Source organism: Nicotiana tomentosiformis, chromosome 2 (genome assembly GCF_000390325.3).
Source record: "Nicotiana tomentosiformis chromosome 2, ASM39032v3, whole genome shotgun sequence".
Classification (NCBI taxonomy): Eukaryota; Viridiplantae; Streptophyta; class Magnoliopsida; order Solanales; family Solanaceae; genus Nicotiana; species Nicotiana tomentosiformis.
In genome coordinates, this window is record NC_090813.1 from 142824249 (window position 1) to 142835864 (window position 11616).

General features: G+C 35.9%; 2 protein-coding genes across 3 annotated transcripts; one reads left to right on the forward strand and one right to left on the reverse strand.

The window, feature by feature from the left end:
• Nucleotides 1-799: 799 nt before the first annotated feature.
• On the forward strand, nucleotides 800-1437 carry LOC138905763 (uncharacterized). The gene is made up of 2 exons (XM_070194285.1): nucleotides 800-868; nucleotides 1003-1437. The coding sequence occupies exons 1-2, from the start codon at nucleotides 800-802 to the stop codon at nucleotides 1435-1437; spliced, it is 504 nt and encodes a 167-aa protein (XP_070050386.1).
• Nucleotides 1438-3131: 1694 nt separating this feature from the next.
• Nucleotides 3132-4739, reverse strand: LOC104099237 (RING-H2 finger protein ATL80-like). Of its 2 annotated transcripts, none has more exons than XR_011414294.1 (2): nucleotides 4004-4739; nucleotides 3132-3463 (listed from the first exon to the last, which is right to left on the reverse strand). XR_011414294.1 is itself a non-coding variant. In XM_009606169.3 (2 exons), exon 1 carries the CDS (start codon nucleotides 4626-4628, stop codon nucleotides 4074-4076), a length of 555 nt encoding a protein of 184 aa, XP_009604464.1. In that variant the 5' UTR covers nucleotides 4629-4738; the 3' UTR covers nucleotides 3132-3463; nucleotides 4071-4073. The 2 variants fall into 2 exon arrangements, 1 of the variants encoding a protein (XP_009604464.1); XM_009606169.3 differs by having other exon boundaries at nucleotides 4071-4738.
• Between the last annotated feature and the right edge of the window lie 6877 nt (nucleotides 4740-11616).

Here is an 11616-nt window from a genome sequence, read left to right on the forward strand (position 1 = left end):
ACTAGGTGCCGTCACGGCATCCTACGGAGGAAAATTGGGGTCATGACAATATCAAGAACATTAGCACATCGTTCATTCTCCCTGGATCTCGATACGAAGAGTCTTTAACCTTGATTACAATCTCGTGCGTCCGTGCCCTTCCTCTGTTTTCTCACCGGGAAATCGGGGTAGACGTTACCCCCGATTTTACCCGTACACAAGTACGACCAAAAACAAATACCCTTCCCCCCGGGTCCTCCAGAGTCCTAGTTGTACTTTTCGTCAATTTCCTCCACTGCTTCTCTCAAATTACGACCTTTTGATTGCATATTTTTCAAAGAATTTAAGTTTTTAGTAACATCCGCTCTATGTCCGACTGTTGGAAACTAAACCAAGATTAATTAGTATTCCTAAGTTGTCTAGGATTTGATATTTGATAGTTTATTTAATTCATGTCTAGTTAGGTTTTGTTTACCAATTTTATATTGGAATAGGTTTTTGGTTTTGTAGTATTATAAATAGGGGTGCTACTACTTATTTTCTTGTAGAGAGATTCAAGAGTTTATGAGTTGTGAAAATGTCTCCTACCACGTTCTCTCCCTAGTTTAATAAATTTCTTCTATATAGTCTTTGTTAAATTTTTTACTAGTGCCTAAATTATTTTTGGGGTATTTCAATCCTTCAAATTGGTATCAAAGCTTGTATGAGATTCTGTCAGAGCCTATGTGAGATCCAACAAAAAAATACGGATACTCTATTACCTAATTGTCCCGTTTTTGTGTTTGATGGCAAAAGTAATTTTGAAACTTGGTATCAACAGATGAAGAATATTTTTAAAGTTATTGGATTATGGTCCACTATTGATGAAGGATTTGAGGAACCCCGAAAGGTACAACGTTGACTGGTGATATAGCTACGAAATTGGAGAACAAGAGACATTTAGATTATAAGGCACGCTACTATCTCGCTATCAAGATTGAATTGCATGTATCTAAAAAATATTTGCATGCAAATTCATCAAAGGAGGCTTGGACAATCTTGGTGAAGTCATATCGAAAAGTTGCTGAAATAAAGAAGGAGAAATTGCAAGAGTTTAGGAGTCAATTTGAGTTGGCTCATATGAGACCAACAGAGTCTATCAAAGAATTCTTTATAAGAATTGAAGAAATAGTCAATGGTCTAAGGACCAATGGAGAAGTATTGGAGGAAGTTAAAGTTGTTGAACAAATATTGCAGTCTCTAAGTTTAAAGTTTCACAACAAGAAAGTTATTTTTGAGGCTATCAAAGATCTTAGCATACTCAGACTTGATGATTTAAATGGTGAATTGGTGACATACGAGATATTAATGAATCAACAAAAAGATGAGACATTGGAGGAGGCATCGCAAGAAAAGGATGATCAACCAAAAGAAAAAGAAGACACACCAAATCTGGCAGAAATAAATCAAGAATGCTAAAATTCAGAAATAGAAGAGAAAATAAGAAAAGGTACATGTAATTTTTGTTGTGATAGAGATTCCATTGAAAGTGAAGAGAAGTCAAATAATGTTCAAATTGATCTGCCAAGAATTTCTGCGATTGTTAAAAAGGACGATTTGGTTGCAAGAGATGCCCGTCCAAAAGAGATTGGTGTTTTACAAGAAAAATTATTTGATGGTATTGAAGATGAACTAGTAACGAAAAAAGCAAGATGATTCATCAAGAGAAAATTTATGATAATCTACCCAAAATTGAAACAGAAATAATTTGGGATTTAGAACTACAACACATGATTATAGATATTGAAGATGCAATCAATTTCGTGCCATTGTTCGAAATTGCATGTTTTAAGGAGCATGACGAAATGTCTATTGGTGGCATTACTCTACAACCTGTAGAATGTTCAATTGGAGTTAAATGGGTGTACAAGTCCAACCACAAGGCAACTAGAGAAGTAGATGATTTCAAAGTAAAGGAAAATTATATTGATGATATTTTGAAGGGATTTACCATGAGTAAAGACAAATCATATATGAGCAATATTGAAGAGAAATTGAAGTTAACTAAAGATGATACTCGCGACTTTGTTGATACTATATATTTTAGAAAATTGGTAGGGAGTCTAAGGTACTTGACTTCTACAAGGCCTGATATTACTTATGGAGTTGGATTAATTAGCAGATTTATGGAGACTCCACAACAATCCCACTTGCAAGCAGCAAAGAGAATTTTGCGATATATTTAAGGTGCGCAGACTGATGTTATATTTATTCAAAGACTAATGATAATAGTCTTGTGGGATTTACAGACAGTGATTGGGCTGATGATACGATACAAAGAAAAAGTACTTCTGGTTATGCATTTTATTTGGGTTCTAGTGTATTTTCTTGGTCTTCCAAAAAGCAACAAGTTGTTGCTTTATCAACAGTTGAAGCAGAGTACATGGCTGCAATAAGTAGTGTTGCACAAGCATTGTGGTTAAGAAGAATGCTTGAATTTCTTCAACACAAGCAAGGCAATCCTACAATAATTTTTTGTGATAGCAAGTCTGCAATTAAGTTAACAAAGAATCCAGTTTTTCATGGGCGTAGCAAACACATTGATATCAAGTTTCGCTTTATTCATGACTTGGTTCAAAACAAGCAGATAGTTATTGAGTATTGCAAGACTGGAGAGCAAGTTGCTGATGTTTTCACAAAATCACTAAAATTGGAGTTATTCATCAAGTTGAAGAAGATGTTGGGCATGATCAAATTTGAAGATCTTGATTTAAGGGAGGTTGTTGGAAACTAAACCAAGATTAATTAGTATTCCTATGTTGTCTAGGATTTGATATTTGGTAGTTTATTTAATTCATGTCTAGTTATGTTTTGTTTACCAATTTTATATTGGAATAGGTTTTTGATTTTGTAGTATTATAAATAGGGATGCTACTACCTGTTTTCTTGTAGAGAGATTCAAGAGTTTATGAGTTGTGAAAAAACCTCCTACCACGTTCTCTTCCTAGTTTAATAAATTTCTTCTATATAGTCTTTGTTAAAATTTTTGCTTGTGCCTAAATTATTCTTGGGGTTTCAATCCTTCACCGACTAATATGAATAATCCCACTTAAAACGTATCCTATTAATTAATAACAACTGCATACCTGCTCCATATAATATACGTACACGCATGAAATAAAATATATGCTTATACATATATATATTACTCTATATATACGGTGAATAAAAAAACTGTTTATGACAAATTATATGATCAGATAACTCGTAAAGATAAAGAAGATTTACAGTGACTAGAAACCTTGTTAAATATCAACAGCTCAGCAGCTTTCTTCATCCACGTATTCCAGTAGCCATATATATCATTCTCCTTTTGTCACCTTCTTCTTTTCCATAACAAAAGCAGGAAGCTTCATTTTTATCGCCTTCTCTTCTTTAGCTTCTCGACAAAGCAAACCACTAATCTTCACCAGCTCAACTGGGACCATATATTATATTTTGAACCCTGACAAAAGCCCATAACCGTTTTATAGTAAAAACAGAGACGGAGTTATAATTTTTTAAGTTTACAAATTCTAGATCCTAATTTTTTTTCACTGACACTCCAAATAAATTATTTATATATATTAAATAAAACTTCAACCCAAATACAAAATCTGAACTAAAATTACTGAATTCTGCGAAAACCAGTAACTACAGAGATGTACTGTGGAGTCATCTTAAATAGTGCCAGTTCTGAAAGATGCAACGCAAGAACAACGAACTCAACAGCTTTGAAACTGAGGTGTGTCCACTGTGACGGAACCAAAATAGTAATTATATATAAAAATATTACAGCCTCTCTACCTTTTGCGCACTCTCTAATATAAAAATATTAGAGCCTCTCAACTATTTCAAAATAGTAGGGTACGATTTGCGCACCCCGTGGAATTATACTAAACTTCTTGTTGTTATAAAAATATCACATTTGAAATACGAACCTAACACCTAAACCAAATTTTAAACCGAAAGGATAACAATATTTATATACAAAAATTATTTTTACCTTATTTGTGCATATATAGCACAATACAGTAGTAGTATAATTTTTTTACCAAGAAATTGGATTGTACCCTTTATGCAAGGTAGCTCCGGCAAGGAATTTGAGCACTATTGGAGGTGCCGGGAACTGCAGGGAACTCGCCGCACTTCCGGCACCGACCAACTACAAGAATCTGACGGCACGATGGGCATGAAGAGTGTGAACCAAGCCACGTGTCAATACACTGAACATGAAAGCCATGGCCACACTGGGGCAGAACCCTAATCTCATCTCCTTCCCTGTATTCCGCCAGACATATGGCGCACTCCGCCGTGGCACCGGTGGTTGAAGAAGTACTATCGTAAGTGAACTTAGGCAGCGACTGTAACACTTTTTTCTTCAACCCTCTGTTCGCCGCCGATGATGACTGACCTCCGGTAGCTCCACCAACTCGTCGGAGCCAAGCGCACCGAGCTACCGAGATGAGTCCTATGACACAGATTAATGCACAGAGTAGGGCAGCTGTGATTATGACGAAGTCGGGCTCCACTGATGCAGACGACGGCGGCTCCGCCACAGAGGAATTGACCGGCGGCTGTGGAGTTGAGAAAGAGTTAGTGCTTAGTAGAAATCTAGGTGGAAGCGTCATAATTTATGACAAAGAGAAGTTAAGCATGTAAGAAGAAATTAACGGGGACAGGCGTAATCAATAGGGGAAGTTGATATGTCGGTTGTGGAAATGAAATATAAAGTTTTTTCGGTTAGCCATGAATTATTTATACTCTAGATCAAATCCGGAACCAAAGTATTGTTTTTTTGATTAAAGTACAAAAATAGGTGAAAACATAACCGATGATAAATTTATATACTCCGCCAGTTTTAATTTATGTAAACTTATTACCCTTTTAGTTCGCGCAAAAAAGAATGACATCTTTCACTATTTGAAAATAATTTACCTTTATGCAATGATTTATAACCCAAAATATATGTGCATCATTTTACACCACAAATTCAAAAGTCTTCTCTCTTTTCTTAAGCTTTGTGCACAGTCAAATGAGTTTACATAAATTAAAGCGGATGAAGTATAATGCATGGGTTGAATGCGTTATACCTTAACGACACGTTTGTCTGTTAAGGTATAGTTGACTTTGTTTATGGCTATTTAAAGTAGTGTGACTTGAGTGTTTTCAAGGATTCTTTAGTCTAGAATGAAAACTATGTGCCCTCATTAATCAACTCGATTAGAGTACTTAATTATGGATTTAATGTATTAGTAGATAATTATCAAATATTATATATGAATCATAAAATAATCAGTTGACATTACAAAAGAGACGATGCCGAAATTTTGGGCAAAATATAAAAGTTAACAAACAAATCGTTACAAATGAAATAAATTCAATATCATTTATTATTAAGTTTGTAGTAATTTTTATATGAATAATTATTAAATATATCTTCATTAGTTATGAAAATTTAATATTTAATCATGTTTTAACCCAAAAAATCTGAAAAAGATAACAGTTCAAAGAAAACCGTACAGAATTTTAGTCAAAAAATCTAAGAAACTAACATATGAAATATTAATATGGAAAATTTATCAACCTAAGTATTTGTTATATGAATAATTACTAAAATATCTTATTAGTTATGAAAATTAAATATTTAATTCTCTTATAACCCAAAAAATATCTGAAAAAAGATGATAGTTCAAACAAAACTCTCCCGAATTTTAGTAAAAATGTAAGAAACTAACATATAAATCAGTAATATAGATAAATTTTCAACCTAAGCATTTTTATATGAATAATTATTAAATATATCATGATTAGTTATGAAAATTAAATATTTAATTCTCTTATAACCCAAAATAGCTGAAAAAAGATGATAGTTCAAACAAAACCCTGCCGAATTTTAGTCAAAAATATAAGAAACTAACATATAAAATAATAATAATATAGAAAATGTATCAACTACCCGTCACCTACCATCACGCTAGAGGATGTGGAGGTTCTTTTCGGGTTGCCCGTTGATGGTTTCCCCGTTAGCTACCCGCATGCTCTTAGGGACTACACATGAGAGGACTATCTGCATATGTTGCAGAGGTTGACAGGTTTCCAGCCTGCAGAGCCAACTGCTTTGAGTGGTGTCAGTCGATTGCAGCTGACGCCCGTTAGGCAACATCTGGTGGCGCTGCACGCAGAGATTATTGATGGCTCACTGCCAGAGGCTATTGACCGGCAGACGAGGCTGTTGCTGCTGATGATGTTTGGTGGTATTCTGTTCCCGAACACTTCGGAAAACCTAGTTAGCTTGCGATTTCTACATCATCTGGAGCGGCTAGATGAGTTACCTAATTACAGCTGGGGTGGAGCTGTTCTAGCCTACCTTTATAGGCAGTTGTGTCGGTAATCTATGGGCACCATGAGAGACGTTGCCGGTTTTATACCGCTGCTGCAGATGATAACATAATCAATTCTTTTCATGATTATAATAGAGATAGTAAAAAATGACTTAAATTTTACGTCCACAATCAATATTAGGATTGGGCCTGGGAGCAGTTCCTGCAGCTCCATCCACCCCTGCCACCGATAGCTCCAGATGCACCACCTCCGCCGTTTCTACCACTATCTAGGAGGTGGGTAGATAGGTGAGACCACGCCCGTGAGGTCGAGGCTCGACATCTTCTCCCTTATTACAGGGATTTGTTGGATTTACTTCAAGACGCTGAGGTACATATATACTTAAGTTTACTTGGCCTGGCTTGATATGTCTTGTATTTACTCATGATTCTTGTGTTTAATAAATAGTTTATATTGAGGCCATACAACGACGAGCTCATTGCTGGATTGCCAGATCATTGCTCCCGCGATCGAGCTATAGTCGAGCATCATGCCACCGAGCGAATCCTTCGACAGTTTGGTCGACGCCAACTTGTATCTATTCTGCCCACTTGGCAGCCCACACATTACCAGCGGGATGATCGCTGCAAGGTCAACCAGACATACTTGGCCTAGCTAGAGGCCCAGATAGAGGATTGGGATCATAGGTATGGCCTGATTCCGGCATACCCTCCACCTGACCGTTTGGTCGGGGAGCATGAGTACATGGGATGGTATCGCAGTGTTACTCGCCTTCTGATCGGGAATCCCGTTCATTGCGCTGGTGGTCGGTACGTTCCATATGTTGGGAGGCCTGAGGCACTGGTATGTTATTTGTTATACTTACTTGTAATGTTACATTACTTTAACATCATTCCTTAATTAATATGTTATATGCTATGCAAGTTATTGGCTTACACCAATTCTATTAGTTGGGGCTGGAGATGCTACAACATACATGAGACATAGCGGAATTTGTGCACGAGCTTAGTCGTCGAGTTACTGATCTTGCTGTTGAGACATTGAGACATGCCCGAGAGGATTAGGTTACGAGGCTGCGTATGTGCCACCCGATGAGTACCATAATGGGCCACAAATGGCACCTGAACGTGGTAGACATTGCAGGCATAGCCATAGAGGAAGTGGTGGTCGGCGAGGACGGGGTCCCCAACAAGGGGGCGTTAAGGCACCCATGGAGGATATTAGAGATGATCAGCCGGGTAACTACCCTGAGCCACACGATGCTCCTCATGATATACCGTCATTCAGCCTTCAGCTGTCACCAGGGACTTCACATTTGACCCTATCAGCTCCAGTGTTGATTCTCAGTGAATCTGTCCATATCACAAGTGTGGGTGTCAATGTATTTCCCCACAATTCACATATTTGTTTTCAACTTTCTCGCACGCAACATCCATGTACAACCTTGAAACCGTCTATGACAAATAACCTTGTATACTTCTGGAGATGACTCATGAACCTCGATCTCGCGATACTATTTTATATTGTACATTCGCACCGCCCTGCTTAGGCACGCTTTATCATAAAAAAGCATATTCTTTAACAACACCGTTGGTCTAGATTCATCCTACATTATTGTCCGAATATCATCAAGATCCCTTGTGAGGGCATCCATATTCGACATACTGGGCAATTGATCAAGGTAGAGAATCCCCCTTGAATGAAAGGACACATGTGACTCGTACACTCTGGGTCTAACGGGAGGTGGAGTTTGCATATATGGAGCATGCTCATTGGTGGCATCATGCTCCCTCGGCAAATCAGGTTGCTCATTCTCATTCTCATCATCATCGCCCTTATCAGGGAAGAGTGTGTCATCTCCAGACTCATTAGCATTGTTGTCATAATCACTATCATCTTCCTGACTCTGTGCATCCGCCAGATCCTAATTAAATATATCGTCTTCGAGCAATTGAGTAAGGATAAGACCTTCAAGTTGCTCGTTTTCACTACAAAACCAATAAAATAATGAGTTTCTCAAATTCATCCAAATATTATATATAAACTTTATCTCTTAACTTACAATTCATAATCCGTTGATATCCCATGATACACATTATCGAGTTGCTGATGACTCCCGGATAGACCCCCATGATCTAAAACACCAAAACTGGCATATTCCAACTGTCTATTGGTTCATAACTTGTAAAATTCATATCTGGCCGGTACCTCCTTTGAAATATATGAGTGTTAATACAAATATGATACATAAAAAAACATACTAATACAAAGAAAAATTAAAATTTACCACTCGACGTATGGATTATGTAAACTTGGGGAGAAATTATACCCTCGCTCCTCATTCGCCCATGGAGATAAGTTTAGATGTGGCCAATCTCTTTCAAAAGGAACCTGTTCGGATAAAACTGCTCCAAAAATACTACCCGATGATTGAGGGTTATCCCTATTTTGCGAAACCTCAATATTGTGAACGTCTTCAGAATTGACGTACATTTCCAACATTTTTATCACAAGAAATTCCCGGTGTTCATCCGGAATCCTCAAAAAATCTGCCAGAGTTTCATCGTTTTTGATGTTAAACTCAACATAACAAGCAACCGCTTGCGGAGTAATAAAATATGGATATCTTCCGGTTACTTTAATATTAACCGAACGTTTCCTCACACATATTTTTTACATAACAACGAAACCAATCTATCGTACTCCATTGTAAGTGGCAACTTAAGAATACACTGTGGAGAATAACTATAGTGTAATGAGTTGTTCTCCACGATAACCTCACCCCCTCCCCTCCCCCCCCCCAAATATAATGCAACCATAAATTTTTTGCTCTTCAGATTTTATGACAAAATGCAGAAAAAGTTAAGTAAACAAATATTTCGGAATCAGTCAAAAAAATAAAAAGGATGCAGAAGACTGACCTATCCTGTATGGGTTTTTAACGAAATAACGAAACTCCTTAAATAAGCAAAAAATTAATGCGGGGTACAATAATTGAGGGTATAACACATTCATTATAAGCGCTATATATGTAGCGCAATAAATACATGCGCTATACCCACCAATTATTGCGGGTCAGTAAAATTCAAATATAGCGCATGGGTTGCATACACTATACCTTACCGGATAAACGTGATGTTAAGGTATAGCGTATTCAACCCATGCGTTATATATAAATTGGCCGTCAGTTGATTTTTTTTTTTTTTACGTATTTTTGTGCTTTGAGTTCAAAAAATAATACTTTGGTTCCGAACTCTTCTGTATCCACTTATGGTGTCATATAGTGTCAGAAAATCTTTAGGATAAATATGATTTGTAACTTGATTAAAAAATAAGAAAATTACACAGTATAGTTACTTTTAAAAATAAAAGTCGGCAAAATATATATATATATATATATATATATATATATATATATATATATACATAATCAGTGACTAGTGTATCTCTTTTTGTATATTTGACTAGCAAATATAATAATTTTTGACTGATAAATCAAATGTATAACTTGCCCAAGAATATAGAAGTAATACTTACCATGTTTTACAGATTTTAAATATTTCCTATATTAAAAAAATTATTCTATCAATATATACGAGTTATATCCGATCTCTAATTTTATATGTGTTAAAGTTGTTCGGTTCTAATTTTAGAATTCGAATTTTATAGGTTCGAACTTGAAATTTTAATCATAATTCATCCAATTTACTATGACGAAATTTATAACTTAAAATATTTATGTAATAAAAGTTTTATAGTACATACAAAATTTGAATTAAAACTACCAATTTGAATAAATCCATATAACTATTTTCCCATCCGCCCGTGAAGTTGCTCGAGTGTTGAAATTGGAAGGCAGTGAACATGGAAGATAATTTTAGAAGTCCCTACTCACCGGCCGCAGTACAAAAAATGTTAATACTAGTACTTGCTTTACGAAGGAAACACGTCTCGCCCTTTAACTGATTAACAAATAAATATTCATATAACATAGGATTTGTGTTTGGATTTATAAGTTGATGGTTGATTAATTATTATTAGTACAATTCACCTCTTATTTTACTTTTCGTAACTATTCAGAAATATACGAGGAAGATACCATTTTTGCTTTCGATTAAAGTGATTATCTACATACGTAGATTCTAATAAGAATTTGTGTTAGAAATCACTAGATTATCAATAAGAATTCAAGAATAAGGTTTCTCCTCAAGCCTATAATTTTTTAAATCGTGGTAAGCTTCGTAATCCGCCTTAGACTACAATTATTAGAGGAAATTATAGTTGATATTTTATTCTTAAAACATTTACGAAAAGCTAGATTAACTACTACCCAAGTTGAGAAGAATCAAACCTCGAATTACTAAAGTTAGAGATTATGGAACTTCTAAAATTAATTCTTGAATAAACTCTGTTGAGTATTGAGATTTTGATGATTAACAAAGTTTGTTCTGATGAAATATTCGAATAACCAGGTCCTTAATATAGTTGTTTAACTGCTCTAAGAACCAGCTTCTCAAGGTGAAGGACTAATTCCTCATGGCTGATGATTGTACGTCTATGCAAGACAGTAACTTTATCTCAAAGTTACCCAAGTTCGAGTTTGGTGAAAGAAGACTGCTTCACATGATAAGGGGTGTTGCTCAAGAAGATACGCATAAATAAGTGAGAGACAAGAGTCCCAATACTGGTGGAGTCCTTGGAACAGTAGGAGTCCTATCAAACGAGAAACTAACTATGCATAGGGCTCCTAGAAGATCTTGGAGTCTAGGCATTTAAATACTATCCGTCTGGACTGCCGAACCCATCCTTTTACACATTAACTGAAGAACTACCTTTTACATACTCTAGTCGAGTACTAGTGTTGTGTTCTTCTTGAGTCAGTTTAATGAATGTATTTTAGGAAATCGAGTTATAATCAAAGCGTCACAAACAATTAGTGAGTTGGAGTGAGTGTTCGCTTTACAGGTTAGAGTAACTTGTAAATCAAATAGTCGTAGTAGGAGTATGGAGAGTATTGAGTTACAATCTTGTAATCGATACATTTTGGCTCATTGTTCTAGTAGAGTTGAAGTTAAAAATCCTACGCAGTAGGTCATGATTTTTGCACCTTTTGAGCCGTGTGATTTTCCACGTAAAATCGTTGTTTTTACTTTACTGCTTATTTTACTTCACCTTTAAGAAGTACGGTAAAGAACCAAGTTCTTTAGTAATTCATAAGGGAACTCAAACTAACAATTGGTATCAGAGAAGGTTCTTTCACACACACAGCTAACA